General features: G+C 49.3%; 1 protein-coding gene across 14 annotated transcripts in view; it reads right to left on the bottom strand.

Annotated features, from left to right (window-relative positions):
* The window catches only part of TACC2 (transforming acidic coiled-coil containing protein 2), a 219412-nt gene that overhangs the window by 77248 nt on the left and 123780 nt on the right, over positions 1-18384 (bottom strand). For 2 of the 14 annotated variants that reach the window (XM_053583984.1, XM_053583983.1), the window contains exon 1: positions 1468-1815. The exons of 11 other annotated variants lie outside the window; for them this stretch is intronic. In XM_053583984.1, coding sequence (XP_053439959.1) covers positions 1468-1535 — 68 coding nt within the window. In that variant the 5' untranslated portion in view covers positions 1536-1815. Of the gene's footprint in view, positions 1-1467; positions 2016-18384 lie in introns of those variants that run through there. One more of the 14 variants, XM_053583985.1, reaches the window with a different exon arrangement.

Below are 18384 nucleotides of genomic sequence, written 5' to 3'. Positions count from 1 at the left end.
CTTCGCCAACAGAATACTGATTATTTATTAACTCAACTGGGAAAGAGGTTGGGATTTCAGGGGCTGGCGAGCTGCATTTCCAATGGCTGAAGAATATATTCTCCCAGACGTACGGTCATATTTCCATCTCTTAAGCCCTTTGTAGGACTGAGCTCTGAAAGCTAGCCAATGCCTGTCACTAATAACTAATTTCCAGTTCAGAGGCTTTCAAAAAAATGGGTTAAAATTATACTAGGCTTGAGGTGTATTCCACGCACCCAACACTACACACGAAGGAGAGACAGGCCACAGGGGCAAGGTGCATGACACTGAAAAAAAAAAAGCAAATAAAAAAAAAAAAAAAACGAAACCCACAATCACCATGTGCCTCCTTTGTAAGAGATGCTTCTCAGCAAGACAAATGAAGACAAATGATGGGTACACACTTGCCCAGAAGAATGATTCCTTGCTAAAGAGCCGGAGCTTGGAAACCACGAGGCTCAGCCTGGCATTACATCACCATGGGGGCCAGGTCCTCACAGAAGCCCAGGTGTGGGGCCCAACCCCACCACACACTCACCCATCCCTACAGTCCTTTAATCTACACATGGATTTATCCCACCCTACCCCCAAATCCCCAGAAAACTCTTCCTCTCTGCAATGCATTCTTCTCTGGAAAGAGGGAGAGAGTAGGCTGGGAGGTCCACTTTGGCTGCAAGCCTGGCTTGCTGAAATACGACCCACCAGCAGACCTATTCAGTCAGCCCCATCCTTCAAACACGCCTGGGTGGGTAATGAAGACGACCAAATAGAAACAGCAATTCTCATAAACATTCATCCTACATAAAGACCACTTCTGAGCACATGAGCTCTGTGGTTTGGAGAAAAGATCGGATTCTTGGATCAATGCACAGTCAAGTACTGCCTCGATCTATGACAAGACTGCTGGGCTGTCTTCACTAATAACATCAAGCAAGCGGCCTTGTCCTCCAGGGCTCATCAGAGAGTAGTACATGGGTGATGCTTAGGCTAACTGGACCGAACACCCACAGTGTTACTGCCCGCCATCTGCCTGGCCCTCAGACCGTGACCTGGTCTGTCTCCGTGGGCACGGTGCTGCCACACTCACGGATTCTTCCTGGGAGGAGGCCGCCTTTAAGCCCGCTGTCCCCTTGCAGGAAATACCACCGCGCAAGGCGTGCAAAGGAAAGATGCAGACGGCCCAGGGCGCCCCGGTCACGCGCCCGCTGCTGAACAACCAAACCCAAATTCTAGGGATTCATTTCTGCCTACAGCAGTATCTGGGAGGTGCCATATGCTCATTCCGGAGAGGATACAAAATGCTAGGAGTAGCCACCAGGTAAAGCCCTACAAGGCTGCCAAGAACCTGGGCCCGCCAGAGCACCGCCATCAGGATAGGCGACACTAACAAAGCCCGGTGGCCTCTCCTCCCTGGGGGACTCCAGGAGGCCCGGGCGGAGCACTTACATTGCCTCGGAAACCTCCTGGTTCAGGTCGCTGGCTGGGGCTGGCTGCAGGGACTGCGACCCTCCCATCGTCGCTGTGCCCTGGCGTGCAGGCTAGCTGCGAGCAGGGCCAGCGTCCTGGCGATATCCTCCAGCCGGGAGCCCGGGGCGGGCCGGCCAGCGGCCGGGGCTGCTGCACTGCAGAGGGGACCAGCCGCGGGCATCCGTGGCGGCGGCGGCGGCGCGGAGCTGCCCTGGGACCCGGGGGGCGAGCGCAGAGCACCGCGGATCTATGCGCGCGAGGGTGGCCGGCGCGCACCCAAGTGAGCGCGCGGCTCTACCCGGGCCCGAGAGCCGGAGCGTGAGCACCGAGGAGATAGGATCAGCTCTCCTCCTAAACCCCTCGGCCGCAGGCTCCTGTGTGTGACACGATGATGTCATCATCAACGAGCAGCCCCAACGCCTGCATCTTCACAAAGCTCCAGCTCCGGCTCCGGAAACGGGGCTGGGGGAGGGGGGCGAGTGAAGACCCTCCCACGGCCCCAGCCTCCTCCAGTTTCCCGGGGACCGCCCGCATTGTGTAGCTTTGAGATGTAAATGAGCCGCAGGCAGGGGGCCGAGCCCAGGAAGGAGGGGCGTAGTTGTCGGATTGGCTGACCACCAAGAGAGTGGGGGGATCTCAGCCTTCTGGCTCATCCCTCCAGGAAGAAGGAAGTGGTCTCTCCCACCCCAGCCCAGGGACGGCTGGAGGAACAGGTAAATGGGCTGCAGTGGGGATGCAGGAGCGAAGACGTGAGCGCCAGTTTCCACTGCGCGCTTCTGCTTTCTTCAGGCCCAGGGGCTCTGGAGGTGCCAGGCCTGCCTGTCCGCACCAGCCAGCCATGCCTCCAAGGACACCACCTTTGCTCTGCACCGTCTGCAGGGGCTTGGGGCAAGCTGGAAAGAAAGCGCACAGCGCCCGGCCCTCTACAGGCCATAGGTTGGCAACACCATCTTTGGCGACCAGATGAGTACCCCACAGAGCCAAGCCCTGTGCTGAAGCTAACCCTAAACAAACAGAAGCCAGGTAAGCTGCGCAGCCGGAGTCAGGCCCCTAGTGCAACAACAAGCGTGTTCAGGGAAAAGCAGCTCTCCCTGACATGCAGTGGCTCATGTGTGAGACTCTGAACATAGGCTGGGCCTGCAGCAGTGTCCATATGGAACTCCCATCCACGTGTCCCTGCCAGGTAGACATGCACACTGGTCAGCAGCCATGTGCCCAGCCTAGCTTATTGGCCTGGCTCTGAAAGCCTCAGGACTGGAGCTCCTGGGCCTTCTGAAGGATGGCTACTAGAGAAAGATTTCATCATCTCGGTATAGGTGCAGGAATACTAGAGACACCCCAGCACCCGACCACCCCCTCCTGCTCTAAATTCAGTGCAACCACTTTAAGTGCCAAACACAAATTCATAACTGAATCCAAATGGAACCTCTGATGGATAAGTTGAAGATGGTCTTATTTTTTTGGATGGGGACTTTTGGGGTTTCTACTCACGCTGTCAGGATAGTTTTAGAGGTTCGTGGTGGGCTGACTTTTCTTTGCTGATCCTAGTATCAATGTCAGACAAAATGTCAATCAAAACCATGTCCTAGGATGCACCAACATGAAATTTCCAGGAAACACTGAGGTTTACTTTTGCATTTATATGAAAATAGCTACTGATTATGTCAATCTTGCAGGAAAAGTAACTGTCAGGGGTGGCAGGATGAGGTTTGTTCTGGAAAGCACCTCTGGGGGAATCTGTCAGTCAGTCATTGTCAGCACGGGGTGGCATTGTTCATCCCAGTACCATGCTGCTTAACACCTGGGGGGTTTGTTTCTCCTTTAGAACACATAACTCACCACATGCAGTTGGGGATCCAAAGAACCTTATCACGTGGAGCTGAAAGATTTGCTTAAGTGCTAACCTAGACTGTTTATTTTAAGGAAAGTGACCCTTTTTCTGGGCACCTAGGAAATGCCCTTCTGTCAAACTGGCTCTAGGAAAATATGTGGGAAAGATACAAGGAACCACGAGTAGAGGTCCCCTGCCGCCTTTTTCTTTTGCACAAAGCACAAAATCATCCCGAGTGTCCTTATCTTTAGTTGGTAGGGGTTTTGCTGCGATAACAAGAAAGCTCTTTGAAATGAGACCAGAGTTAAAATTCTGACTTCTCTCTCAATAGCTGTGTGGCTTTGAACATTTTAAGCTTCTATTTCCTCAGCTGGAAAAAGAGAAAAAGCATCTATTTTGCAAGCATCTACTTCCCGATATTTAAATATTGGAAAAATTAAATGCCATCCGTCTATGAATATATAGGACCACAATCCTTCTTTATAAGAAATTGTTTTCCCCATAAGTATAGGGCAGTATGAAAGTCAAGTCCTTTTACTTAATATCCCAGCAACCAAAAAGTTACACCATGACCCATTACCACCTGGGAATTCCCTGCACTGGCTGCTCCTCCCTCCGGCCACCCCTGCCCTCACTTCCAGCCCATACTCTAGACTGCTCAGGCCAATGCGTGGGACAGACACCATTATAGCAGAGCATGTCCCCTCTAGATCTCACTGATGTTAAACACACAGTCAGTAACCAGGGAAGAAACAAATAGAATTTGGGCACCATGGCAGTCGATGCAACTAAAACTCCAGGTATGATTAGTTTGCACAATTTACTTAAGGAAGAGCCTCTCAGAACCTCATTTAAAAACATACTTTATACACAATTTGATCCTTACTTTACACACAATTTAAAACAAAAGTTGGTGAGCTAGTAACTCAGCCTACAGAAAATGTAAACAGAAGGGGCTGGCGCTGTGGCTCATGCCTGTAATCCTAGCACTCTGGGAGGCTGAGGCTGGCGGATTGCCTGCACTGTCAGCTTCGAGACCAGCCTGACCCAGCGCAAGACCCTGTCTCCAAAAAAAAGAAAAAAGAAAATGTAAACAGAAGGAATGGGTAGGGAGAATATTAGAGAGGAAAAGGGCTGAGCTATAGACTGAATATTTGTGTTCCCCCAAATTTATCTGTTTAAAAGCCCTAACCCCATGGGATGGCATTTAAAAGTAGGGCCTTTTGGAGGTAATTAGGATTAGATTAGGTCATGAGAGATCAAGCCCTTATAAAAAGAGAAAGAAACACAAAGTCGCTCTCTCTCCAGCCCCTGCCCAACTCTCAAGTCTCTGCCAAATGAAGATATAGCAAGCAGGTGGCTATCTGCAAACCAGGAAGTGAGCCCTCACCTAGGAGCCAACCACGCTGGCATCCTGATCATAGATGTCCAGAACTGGGAGGAATAATTTTTGCCATTTAAGCCACTCATCTATGGTGTTTTTGTCATAGTAGCCAGAACTAATTATGACTGGCTACTTAGATACATTGTTAGTACCAAGAACAGCTAACATGGAAAAGACCAAAAAAGCTACCAAAGTCAGACCAAGGAAACCCAAAGTGACAGCAGTCCAGGGCCATTTAACACAGCTTAAAGACCTTCCAGAGACCCTGAACCTGCACAGCCTGCCTCCCCGGATTACAATTATCCATGATAACATAACTGTTATTAACACCGAGGCCCCCACCCATGCCTGCCTGTTTTACAATCTCCCTTCTCTCCCTCCCTCACCTCACCCCCAAATCATTCCACAAAAGTTAAGCCACAGATTTCCACAATAAGCAAGCACAGATTTCATCCAAAAGTACTAAAATGCAGGTAGTTATCATCCCAACCACTCTTCCCTCATTTACTCAAACATGCAATGAGGAGTACGCAGTGGGGCCAGGCCTGTGCCACAGCTGACAGTACAGTTGGTCCTGGCCTACAAGAAGCCTGGTGACACCAATCACCTGGAAAATCCCCTTCTTAGCTGCTCCTCCCTCCTCACCATCCCATTCACTCCCAGCCCACACATAAGACTGCCACAGCCACTCTACACAGGACAGATGCCACTACAGAAGACAGTGTTCTCTCTAGATCAACCCAGGAATGCCCTGCCTCTGCGCCCAGCCCTATTGAGACCCTGAACTCAAACAGGCCCTCCACGGTCCTCTGGACCACAATGCATTATTCTAGGGCCTTGATGGCAAGCTAAGGCCACTTAGCTAGGCTCCACTGCAAACTTTCCCACACATGTCCCTGAGACACCCTAAAACCTGGATGGAATTCATCTGTTATTTCTAAAACAATTAGCAAATCAATATATATTCATGCACTGATGATGGGCCCAGGCTGTAAATAGAGAATAAGATGAGTCCGTTCTCACTTACTGACACCTACCAGAAAAATCAGCACACTTGACAAATCCCTGTAACTAAGAGATAAACTACATCGTGCAGGCTCTTAAATCCTACAGAGGTTCGGGGACTGAGTACAGTTTGAAGCACCTCTGATACCGGAGGAAAAACAAACTTGAACAATGGCTCCACCTTTGCCTTCAGCCTCTGGGAAGTCTACAGTTGCCATAGCAGCAGCCAGACTCTCCAAACACTGCCAAAGGCCCCCTGAGCTGCTAATTAGCCCCAAGCACACACAGGGATGGGAAGTAGGTCAGATCATACAAAAACCCATCTGGAGAATGCTAAGAATGTAAACACAGATGGAAGAGGGACCAGGGCATGGTCCTGTTCCCTCAAGCGCCGGGCACTCACAGCCACCCAATACAGCAAGGTGGGGTGTGCAGGCAGGCTGGACAAGACATGGGGACCTTATCTTCTAAAGGGAGCCGACCTCTGAGCTCTGAGGGCAGCCCTACATGTCCAGTGTTACACAACACTGTGCCGTGAGCTAAACACACTCACTGCCTTGTCTAAAATTCTAAGAGCTGGGAAGCTTGAGGACCAAGTACAGCACCCACATGTCACCATGACCAGCCAGGCAGACCCACCAACAGGAAGAAAACCAGAGTCGGGGCAAAAATGGCATGTTGTTGGGCTTTCTCTGCCCAAGTGTTACCAAGCTGGGATTGATCCTCTTTCCTGGGCTTTTAGAGACACACCTTCATGTTGCTCAGTCTTGTGTACAAAGCTGTCCAGTGACTGCAGGAAAAAGTTGCAATTTTACCTGACTTTGATCCTCTTGGTTGCCCTATCTTGCATCTGAGTGGACCCAGGCATCCCCTCCCCACCTTCTCCACCTCCCTCAATTTCTTAAACATGAAATCCAAGCTCACTGGCTGCTCTTGGGAGGGGTGTGCTCCACCACAGCCCTCAGACTTCTCCCTTTACATCCTCTCAGCTGCCAACACATTCATACCTTAAGGTATGAATGAGTCTCAGGTTATCTGTATGTGGGAACCTGGTGTCTCTGCTGCCTAGTCATGCAGTGTGCCCTACGCACAGCCAGAGCCCCCAAAATGCATGAACCTCAGAGGACGTAAGGAAAGGCCCTGAGTTTTATGGAGATCAGTAAGTTCCTTTATTTCCAGGGCCACAGGCTTTCTGTTCATTTATGTGCCAGACTAAATCTCACATGCTCACCCTCGGGAGTCTTAGGGGTTTTCTTGGGCTGAAGCACAAACTCAGGTGAAGCCCCATCTTTTCCAGAAGGTTCTCTTCCTTGGAAAGCACTGATCTACTACAGTTCTTCCTTACCACCCTCACCATATTTACACATGAGATCTTTCAAAGTTCGTCTCAAGCAAGCATAGCTTCCAGAGACAACTCTTCATGGGGGAAAAAGGTCCTTTCAATTCAATTAGAATAGAAGCTGAAGGTGGAAAATGTTAGTACTAGGCCCAGGAAGGCAACCTAAAACACACTAGGGAAGAAGTCAATAAAGAGAGATGAGACTTGCTTTTGTTTTAAAACTAAGAATTCCAGATACATTTTTAATCTTTGATTCATATAGGAAGGAAGGAAGGCAAGCAGGCTCTGAAAATCCCAGAGCTATATAAAAGTTAGCATTGAGAAGGCTCAATCGTGAAAAAGAAATTAGTAACACAAATATCACTCTCAAAAAGACTCAGATCCTCAAAATCCTTTTCTCTTTACCAAAAGAATTCAGCTTTTTTGAGATGGAAATGGTAGGAACACTCTTGAGGTAACTTTTTAGAAAATATACCCTAGTAATGTCAAAAAGGATTTATGCTCACAATTCAAGAGAACAAAACTAAATATAGGAAGTAATGGCGGATAAAAGCCAGAGGGGGTAAGGTAAGGTTACCTAAGTACTTGTTGGAGTGGGCTGCAAGTCTGGCTCTAAGCTTCCAAAGTAAAAAGGGCAACCATGATCAGTTACATAATTCATAAAATCCAGCAGGCTAAAAAAAAAAAAAGAAAAGAAAAAAATCCAGGATGATCAGCTTTTCTTGTGACTAATGTCCTAAATATGCTCTCTACTATAGGATCGTCACAAGATGACTCTGTGACGCGGTGGCCAATGCCTTCAGCAGTACCCTCTGACAAATACAATGTTCCATTCCACATGTTTACTTCCACAAGCATAGCAGGAGCTACTCAGCTCCTCCAGCAATCAACGAATTAGAAAACTGCAAAGTTCTCAGGAGGTGAATTTCTATTAATAACTGCCCCCCTTTGCACTGAGGGTCCTCCCATCCAGGTTTCCATGATAGTGACATTATAGAACAGAGGGCAGAGGGCAGCGCCACCACTGTGTTCATCTTATCACAGACTTGGTCCTCCTGAAGGAGGATACCAGGAAAAAGTAAAGACTGAAAAAACAAAAGCTTCCTAGAGAAACCCAAGAACACACCTGCAAGGTCCTCACGGTAACCCAGCCCTTAAGAATTTGTAAAACTTAGCTTCCTACTGCCTTGAAACTAATGCTTGCTACTTAATTGTTTCCATTTCTATAAACTCCGCACATGATTTGGCAGCTCCAATGAGAAATAATATGGTAATTCCTTTGTCTACTTGTGAGTCCAGTAAAAGGACAGGGACAGAGCTAATGGTGGGGCTCATTACTTTAAGGCTGATGACCTTCTGAGTTTCCCCGCCAGCAGATAAAATTTCTCCCCCTATAATCTTTGGTGAGAGTCTATTGGTTTCAATTTGCTGGTCCTGCAATTCGCTTTATTTATTTATTTATTTTTGTAGAGAAAGAGTCTCACTTTATGGCCCTCGGTAGAGTGCCGTGGCCTCACACAGCTCACAGCAACCTCCAACTCCTGGGCTTAAGTGATTCTCTTGCCTCAGCCTCCCGAGTAGCTGGGACTACAGGTGCCCGCCACAACGCCCGGCTATTTTTTGGTTGCAGTTTGGCCGGGGCCGGGTTTGAACCCGCCACCCTCGGTATATGGGGCCGGCGCCTTACCGACTGAGCCACAGGCGCCGCCCCTGCAATTCGCTTTACAAGTAGCTCCTCCTAGCTTCACAAGTCTTTGCCAGTCTTCTGCTGATGGAATGGACAATACGCCACCAACCACAAAGCACAACTGCAAACCTGGGGCAGCAGCAGGATGTCAAAAGTCGATGAGAGTGATCCCGGCAAATTGCTCAAAACCCACCCCAAAGCCACGAGGAATGGCAGCCGGCAGAGTCAGGCCTGTGAGCAACTGAAGAGAGACCTGACCAGGATGAGGACGGGAGGTGACTTCAAAGAGGAGACAGGAACATCAAAGAACCGAGAGAAGCCCTCCAGAATTGTTGATGACGAAGTGACTCTGGGCTTGAGCTACAAAATCAAATGTAATGTACACAGCTATGATTTAATAAAAATAAAAAAAAAGAAGAAAAAAATCAAATGTAAACTGAAAAATATGCATCCCTAAAAACCTGGCAGAAAATACAGCCAAGATTCATTGTTTGTTCTAAGTATTAACATATGGTTATCATTAAAGTCTACACATTTTGTTAAATATAAAATAAAATCATTTTCATAATTTTTCATATCTCTTTAAGGTAAAATCGGAAATATTTTTCCCCCACTCTTAGCCATAAAACGCTCATTAAGTAGATTCATTTTAAGTGGCTTTTCTCAGGTAACAATTTCCTTCAGGGAACCCAGCCTCATTCCTATAACTCCTTTATAAACTAGGTTTAAGATCAGGTGCGGAAGCCAGGAGGGTGGCCCACAGCTGACATTCAGCCAATTAAAACCCCAAACTCTGAAGTTCAGGCTTTTACTGAGAAATGAAGTCAAGTTTCATTCTAACCCTGGGAAGAAATAATCCACAGACTTACCTGGGCCAGGTAATTGCCTCTGTCTAGGATCAAAAATATAACCAGTACTACCCATCTTCCTTCTCAGGGAACTACTACCAAGAAAAACAGAAAATTCAATAAGCACTCTAAAAATGTTTCTGTTCTTGTTAAAAGAACTTGAATATTGTGTTTGGTTTGAATGTTGATGTGTTAATCCTCTGAGTTCCTCTACAGCTTAAACGTACTGGGTTTAGAGGCTACTTTGTACCCGGAATAAAAGGCCTTTTAAGGAAAACATTCCGCTGTAAACAGAGATGGGATCCCCCAGCTGCCAAAATCACCAGCAAAGCTGGTTTCTGCAGCCAGACCGGAGGAGCAGGTTGGGAAGGGCAGGTCCTGCGCATCTGCAGAGTAAAAAGGTTTCACAGTGAAAAGGCCACATAACAAATTCAGAGCCTCCAAACGTCTCAGCTCTTTCCTCATTTTGAGCAGGTAGAGCAGGCTCTGGTGACTGCTGGTCCTGGAGCAGCAGCTAGGGGAATCTTATTGCCACATGTCCAGCTGCAATCGACCAAGAGCCGGCTGCAGGGCTGCCCTAGTTATGAGTGGGGCTGTGAAACCAGGCTCTGAAGCCCAGAACTGCTGACTCAAGGCTCCAGGAAGGACCAGAAACCCAGAACACTCGGCCAGAAATAGCAGCATCTACCCAGGGCAGAATGCAACGCAATGGCAGAGCAGAGCGAGTGAATGAGCGTGTCCACAGGGGGGAGTGTGTGTGAGCATGTGCACGCACAAGGGTGTGCTACTGAACCCTGTAAATACTCCCTTCTTTCCATAACCATCTGAGAGGCCCTGGTGTGTGTAATTCCCTCTATGCCCCGCCTTTCCCTGGCTGGCTGTAATTAGGATATAACAGTGTCTGTGGATAGAGATTCTCTTTCCTAAACGCTCGGATCTTTAGGAGTTGATTTATACATGTGAAGACAATCTTTCCATGACAAGAGAATGGCCAAATTCCTGCTTCCTCTCGCTGACCTTAAGGAAGTATTGCCAGAGACAGCTGGGCACAGGCTTCCTAACAGCTTGCAGAGGCTGTTAGCCACCGGTTTGGCATAAATGCACAGTATTTTTTTTTAATCTCTCTAAACTATTAATCCAGAAAGACAGGAAGGGTTCCTACTTTATGCATTTCCGCTGCGTGGTGACTGCACACCTGTGAAACGCGCCTCCTCTATCCACACAGCAGCAGGTCAGTCTGGGGGGGAGCCTGGCCCAGTGCCAGGCCGGTGGAAGTCCTCAGGAATATGAGGACATGTGGCTGGAGAAACTGGAATGCAGACTGATACTGACAGACAGACGGGAAAGGCAGAAACCAAGACTGTTTCCAACTGAGGCCAGAGCTTAAGGAAACTCAGTGAGGTAATAACCCCCAGGGTTGGCTCAGCATCATCCTTGGAGCCGTAGGGAGACCTCAGGCATCACAGCAAAGCCCAGAGCCAGCTCTCCAGTCGCCTTGGCCTTGGCACTCTCCCTAGTGGCAGGTCTTGGTTTTGTGTTTGTGATTTTGGGGAGAGAAAGACAGGTGGGTGCTTGGAGGTAAGGTTTGAATTAAACTCTCTTCCTCAGATGGCTAGCAGGGGAACCTGAGAGTTTAGTTAGGCCCCCCTCTGCCTCAGTTTTCCCACTTGTGCAATGAAAATAATAATAGTGGGTGGCGCCTGTGGCTCAGTGAGTTGGGGGGCTGGCCCCACATATTGAGGGCGGAGGGTTCAAACCTGGCCCTGGCCAAACTGCAACAAAAAAATTAGCCGGGCGTTGTGGCGGGTGCCTGTAGTCCCAGCTACTCGGGAGGCTGAGGCAAGAGAATCACCTAAGCCCAGGAGTGGGAGGTTGCTGTGAGCTGTGTGATGCCACAGCACTCTACCAAAGGCAACAAAGTGAGACTCTGTCTCTAAAAAAAAAAAAAAAAAAAAAAAGAAAGAAAGAAAATAATAATAGCATCTGCCCCATAACATGGATGTTGCAAGGTTTGAATGAGATAACCTATGAAAAGCCCTGGGAACAGCAAGGCCAGGAATACAGCAGGTGCTCAATAGTCATTAGCTGCTGTAGCTATTTTGTAAAAAAGCAAGAAATCACCCAGGCCTGGGGAGGATTTGCTGAGTCTCACAGCATCTCTGGGACATCAAGCCCAGAGCTCATCCCTGAGGCAGAGCCAGAGACTGGAAGGCTTCCTGGAGGGGTCCAAAGGGTTCCCACCACAGCTTTGCCCTTGGAGCTTGTGTCCTCAATCAATATCCTCAGTTCACTGGGCCTCAGGTTTCCCATCTATAAAATGGGCACAATAAAAATACCTGCCTATGAGGGCTGTTATGGACATTAAGCTAGACACAGTAAGCAGAAAAGCATTTGTCTCAGGGTTGGACACGCAGAGGGTCCTCAGTAAAGGTCAGCAGCTGTCCTGATGGAGCCACTTGGTGATGCTCCAGGGCGAACCTGAACCCTGGGAGGTCACTCTCTAGCCTTCTCCCCAGCATACACCTGGTTCCCAGCCTGAGCCCGGCCAAACAGCACTGTGACAACCAGTGGTCAGGACACGGAATGAGGATCACCCAGCCCATGCCTCCGACTATCTCAGTCTGGACAGACGTCTCAGGTCCTGCTGGCAGAGGTCCCACAGGTACCACGCACCAACCCAGTGCTGCCTCCTCCCTGGGACATGACACAGGGCACAGCCCCTGAAGGAGTGTGCACCATGTCAGCTGTGTCCATTCACATTTAAAGAGAATGGAATGGGAGGGAATGTGAAAGCACCCCACCTGGTAAGGGGGGGTTCTGTGCCTGTCTTGGGCACAGACGCGTGTTAGTGCATGTTTACCAGCCACGACGTAAAACTTCTCCCCGTCGCTTGAGCGAAGCTGCTCTGGCCAGGCTGCAGGTCCTCCAACCCGGAAGACACTGCCCTGTCATTTTTGTTTGCTCATTTCTCATTGGGTTTGATCTTCCAACCTCTTCAAGAAATCACTCTGCTATTTGTTCAGGGGCTTCCAGCTCTGAGTCCCCAGGCAGTGATGCTCAGTGAGGGGGTTGAAGGGTTGGGAGTGAGGGCAACGAGGTGGGGCAGGAGGTGGGCGAGTCACCTTCTAAGTGCCAGAACACACCAGGGCTCCCCGCAGGAGAAACCGCGAGTAATTGCGCTCCTCTGGCCTGCGCCCCAAGCCTTGGACAGCAAGGGGAGGTAATGCTAGTATCTAGCCCAAGCCCCTGCCCAGAATCACAGCCCCACCTGGGGGCAGCTCTCTGCAGTGTCACCCCAGAGTGTGGCCCACCTCTGTGGAGGCACCACTGCACGCCAGCGCCAGGTCTGCACAGCACCGAGCACATACTCAATAAAGTTTGGTGAGCAAGTGCATGAATAAATGAATGCAAGCCACAAAGACAGATGCAGGCCATCTCCATCCCTGCGGCCACTGCCCTAGTTAGGGTCACCACTGCCTCCCACCTGAACCAAAGTAACAACCTGCCCATACTTCTCTGACCTCTGACCTTTCCTTTCCACCTACCCCCCTCCTTACCACCAGAGAGATAATCCCCCAAACCAAATTCCATCCTGACTCTCTTCCACTTAAAAAGGAGAAATATGTTTCCTTTCTCTTCGTGGGCACCAGCAAGCCCCTCAGTCTGGCTATAGGCCCCTCCGAATTTGACAACCACCTGCCATTCTGGCTGCCAGCCCTGCTGCTCTGCCCAGGACCGCTGTGTCTCCCTCCAGTCCCTCCAGCTTCTCCTTGACCTACTGTCTGAGGCTGCTGGGCCTTGCCATACCCCAGCCTTGGCATATTCAGTCCCCGTCCCTGAAGCACCTGCTCATGCCACAGTAAAGCACCCCAGAGACGCCGCCTCTTCTGGAAGCTTCTCAGCTTCTCCAGGCAGAGTTAGGGGCTCTGTTCTCTCAGCTATTTTCTTTTCATCTCTGTTGGAGAGTCTGTCATGTTATACTGTCTGTGCCTGTTTACAGAACAGCTGTCTCTGTCTCCTGGCCCTCAGCCCTCTCGGCATCGCTGGAATTTAGGGGGAACCACTGTTGATTAAATGCCTCCCGTCAAGCACTGAGTTACATTCTTCACATACATTCACTCCTCACAGCAACCCAGAGGTGGGTACTACTGGTCTCAATTCAAATACAGGTAAACTGAGGCCCAGAGCAGTTCAGGAACTTGCCCAGTATCACGCAGTACAAGGAGCCAAAGGGCATCTCTCCAACTTCAGGCTCCTTCCCCTGTATCACGTCATGCACAGGCTGTGGTGTGGAATCAACCCAGGATGTATCTGTTCAAAGAATGGATGGTGGGTAGATGGATGGATGGATGAAAAAATGCAAAGGAAGCAGGAGAGCACCAGAGAAACAGGCTGCAGCACTCCCCATGGCCTGCTTCTGCCAGCAGCAGGCCTATGGCTTCACCCTCTGAACCTAAGTGTTACAGAAACTGACTCACCAATAAAGGCCACAGCACTTGGGCAGGGAAGAGTCCCAAGCTGGGCATTTTCTGATGAGAACTCCCCGTCCCACCTGCCTCCCTGGTACCCAGGCTCCAACTGGGCTCCAAATGGGCCTCCCTTGGTTAAGGTGTCTATTCCCCACCTCCTCTGGGGAAGTCTGAGATGGGGGCTGCTCCTAACCACCCCTCTTTCTGCACCTCCAGCTGGGTCTGAGGCCTCAAAAACATGCACTTAGCTTGGAAGAAAAGTAGCTTTCTGCAGTGCAGAAACCTAAACTTATAAAGTGCAGCCAACATAAAACAGAGCCCAGGGCCATCACTAGGCAGCCATGCTGGGCATGGAACAGGGGGCTTCTGGTCTCAGCTGCCCACCTTCAGGGCAAAAAAGGGTTCCACACTGCCCTGGAACCTTCCACCCAGCAAGTGCTATGCTGAGTGTTTCTAGCCACACCCCTGCTGAGGTGCAAAGCCCCAGCGCACCAACCCTTTGGAGTCATATCCCCTTCCAGCTGCTCCAGGGGCCTTGGGACTCCAGCCCAGATGTGGTCACAAGCTGAAGTTCTACAGCTTCTCCCATCTCCTTTCTTCTGGGTCTATCCAGACAGCCCTTGGCCAGGTTTCCAAGTTACCATTTCCCTAAGAGAAAGCTGTTCCCAGAAGGGAGTGGGAGGTCAGCTCTGAACAGGATGTGTTTGCTGGGGCTCACACTCCACCTGACCCATGTCAGGCTCTTTGCCACAAGCCCCCAGAGCCCAGCTGTGGCTACCCTGGTGAGAGGCCAGAACCTCAGTCACTGCAGCGAGTCTCCCTTCCAGCCTGGGACAGGAGGCAGATGCGAAGCTTTCTCTCCTCCCAAGCCTCTGTTCTCTGCTTCAAAGTTGCATCTGTTCTCCCCAAGGCCTGAGGCCTAATGATAAGCAATGGCACAGTGTAGGGGAGTGTGAACCTCCTGGAGTACAGCCATTTGCACTCAAATGTAGGATTGTGTCATTGTTTCCACAGCAGCCAGAAGAAGCAGGAAGCGGCAGTAGCAAGTGGCCCAGCAGGTCTGCACGGGGCTTTCTCTGTCAAGATAACAGTTCTCACTGCCACACTGCTCCTCTCTAAACCCAGAGAGGGATGACAAAACCACAGATGTCACGGGCACCACAGTGGCCTGCACCCTCCAACAGGAGAGGCCCTGCTGGCAGTGGGAACTGATGGAGGACGTATCTCCAAATCATGAGGCCAACAAGGACCTCAGACTCTGGGCCGGGCTGGGTTCAAGTGACTTCCATGTCAGCAAATGAAATGTTCATCTCGTGCACTTATGAAATTGGCTTTGAAAACCTCCAGGGACCTGTCAGTGAGGGAAAAAACATGATTTGCTGGATCCAGGCCATGGGCTTCTGGCTACAAGCAGCCACAAGAGAGTGAAGTTGAAGGATACACTGAAGGCTGGGAACCACAGCTGTCAGGGCACGGGCCCCATCAATCCTAAAACCATTCCTGCCCCCGCAGGCAGCTAGCAAGCCCTTTAAAAAAATGCAAATCTGATCATACCACTGTCCTGCCTAGGGGGTTCTGGGGGCTCTTAAAAGCAAGTCCAAGGAGCCAATGGCCAAAGCTACAATAGTCTGATTGACAAAATAAATTAGTATTGGATTATAGCCCAAAGTATAAAATAAATATCCATGAGTCCGTGCCGATATAAATGAACTGAATAATTAATGAGGGAGAAGAAACGAATGTCCCATACAGAGAATGTCTGCATAACTTACACAGATGCTCCGCCAGGGAGCCCAGCTCCTCTCCTCAATTATGGGTGGCACATGGTGACTTCCCCCCCCAAGTCTACAGCAGGGAAAAAGAGAGAAAGAGTAACTTTACAGTGGAGACACCTGATACACTCAACCTCAGCCAAACAACTGAGGTCAACGTCAACTGTGCCATGTCTCACCATCGGTCTGTACCCAACATGCAGGGTGATGGTGATGAGGATGGCACGCTATCTCTGTGCTCGTCCTCCCCAAAACCCATAGCCACACAAACTCCAAGAGTGGGGCGTCCTACCAAATACCAGAATGCCCCCAAACTGCCCAAGTCATCAAAAACGAAAAAAGTCTGAGAAACTGCCACAGCCCAGAGACACCTAAGGAGACTAAATAAAATGCGGTGTCCTAGATAGGATCCTAGAATAAAAAAAAGACAGTAGGGGAAAACGAAAAGAACTTAGTACGTTTTCTGTTGCTTAGAATACCTGATACTGAGAAATTTATTGCTTACAATTATGGAGGCTCAGAGGTCCAAGCTTATAGTCACTTCTGGGGTGGGCCTTGTGGGGTGGGGACTTTGCAGAGTCCTGGGGAAGTACAGGGCATCATGTGGAGAGGGGGCTGATCCTATTGGCTCACATCTCTCTTCCTTTTAGAAAGCTACCAGTCCCATTCCTATCATAACCCAATTATTAATTAATCATGCATGGATTAACCCATTCCTGAGAGCAGAGACCCAATCACCTCCTAGAGGCCTTACCTCAATACAGACATATTGGGGATTAAATCTTCACTTCAGTTTTGGAGCAGACAGGTACTCAAACCAGAGCCACTATGGACTTTAGTTATTATTATCAATATTAGTTCATTAATTATACCAAATTATCTACTATTGTTAAGATTTTTGTTGTAGTTGTTAAGATGTTATTAGGGGAAATTGTGTGCTTGGGTAAGTGGGGCTTTTCTATACTATCTTCTCAATCTTTATGTAATCTAAACTAGTCTTTTAAAAAAATCTATTAATAGGCTTGGTATCCGTAGTACAGTAGTTACAGTGCCAGCCATATACACTGAGGCTGGCAGGTTTGAACCCGGCCCGGGCCAGCTGAACAACAAAGACAACTGCAATAAAAAATAGCCGGGCTGGGTGGCGCCTGTGGCTCAAAGGGATAGGGCGCCAGTCCCATATGCTGGAGGTGGTGGGTTCAAACCCAGCCTCGGCCAAAAACCACACAAAAAAAAAAATAGCCGGGCCTTGTGGCGGATGCCTGTAGTCCCAGCTACTTGGGAGGCTGAGGCGAGAGAATCGCTTAAGCCCAAGAGTTTGAGATTGCTGTGAGCTGTGATGCCATAGCACTCTACCAAGGGAAACATAGTGAGACTATGTCTCAAAAAAAAAAAAAAAAAAAAAAAAAAAGTCTATTAATAATAGCACTCTGGGAGGCTGAGGTACGTGGATAGCAGTTCAAAACCAGCCTGAGCAAGAATGAGATCCCATCTCTACTAAAAATAGAAAAACTAGCCAGACATAGCATGTGCCATAGTGTGTGCTGGAGTCCCAGCTACTTGTGAGCCTAAGGCAAGAGGATTGCACAAGCCCAAGAGTTTAAGGTTGCTGTGAGCTACAATGACTCCTCAGCACTCTACCCAGGGCAACAGAGACTCTGTCTCAAAAAGAAAAAAAAATCTATTATTAATAAAAAATTCAAACAAAGGAAACAAAACATAAAGGCCTCAATGCTTTCCAGCTTTTCTGTGCCAACTGCATGGCCCTGCCCAATGGGCCACCCTCTTCTCATTTCTCTCCAGGCTGTAGCTTCAGCTGGGTTCCCACACACACGTTCCAGCTCCTGTAGTATCAATTCTCTCCCCAGCATCTTTTTTTTTTTTTTTTTTTGCAGTTTTTGGCCGGGGCTGGGTTTGAACCCACCACCTCCGGCATATGGGGCTGGCGCCCTACCCCTTTGAGCCACAGGCACTGCCCTCTCAGCATCTTTAGCACCACACCACCCCAGCTCACACACAGCTAAACTCACTCTGCCTGAGCACTCAGTCACTTCTCCCGGATCTGTGCCCAGCCTCCCAGACCAAGGGAGGCTGCAGGCTGCATCCACCCAGAGCGCTGCACTTCACCTCCATCCCATCTGAGTCTGTGCCTCTCTTTTTTAGCAAACTGTGAGCTCCACAAGGCCAGAGTGGTGCTTCTACTTGGCCAGGGTAACCCCAAGTTCATGCTACTCAGAGGCATAAATGAGATTCAAAAGCAACCCACAGAGTGAAAGGTGAGATGACCCAGGGCGCCATGCATGAGGATGCAGAGCCTCAAGCCCAGCTGACTTTGAGAAAGGAGGACCAGGAACAAATGGGTACTGATAGCACCTGCCAGTGTCTGCAGGCACCAGGATGCACTCTGACCTCCAGATTGTCTGCATCAAGGAAAGACATGGAGGGTGGAATTTTTCTTTCAGCTTTTATCAAAAATCTAGCCCTTGGATAAGCTTGGTTCTTTTTCTTTTAAATTGAGATATAATTTACCTATCATAAAATAGTAAAATTCACTTTTTAAA

The sequence above is a fragment of the Nycticebus coucang genome, chromosome 3 (genome assembly GCF_027406575.1).
Source record: "Nycticebus coucang isolate mNycCou1 chromosome 3, mNycCou1.pri, whole genome shotgun sequence".
NCBI lineage: Eukaryota > Metazoa > Chordata > Mammalia > Primates > Lorisidae > Nycticebus > Nycticebus coucang.
The sequence above is the reverse complement of the archived record's forward strand: the minus strand, read 5'-3'. Positions and strand labels throughout refer to the sequence as shown.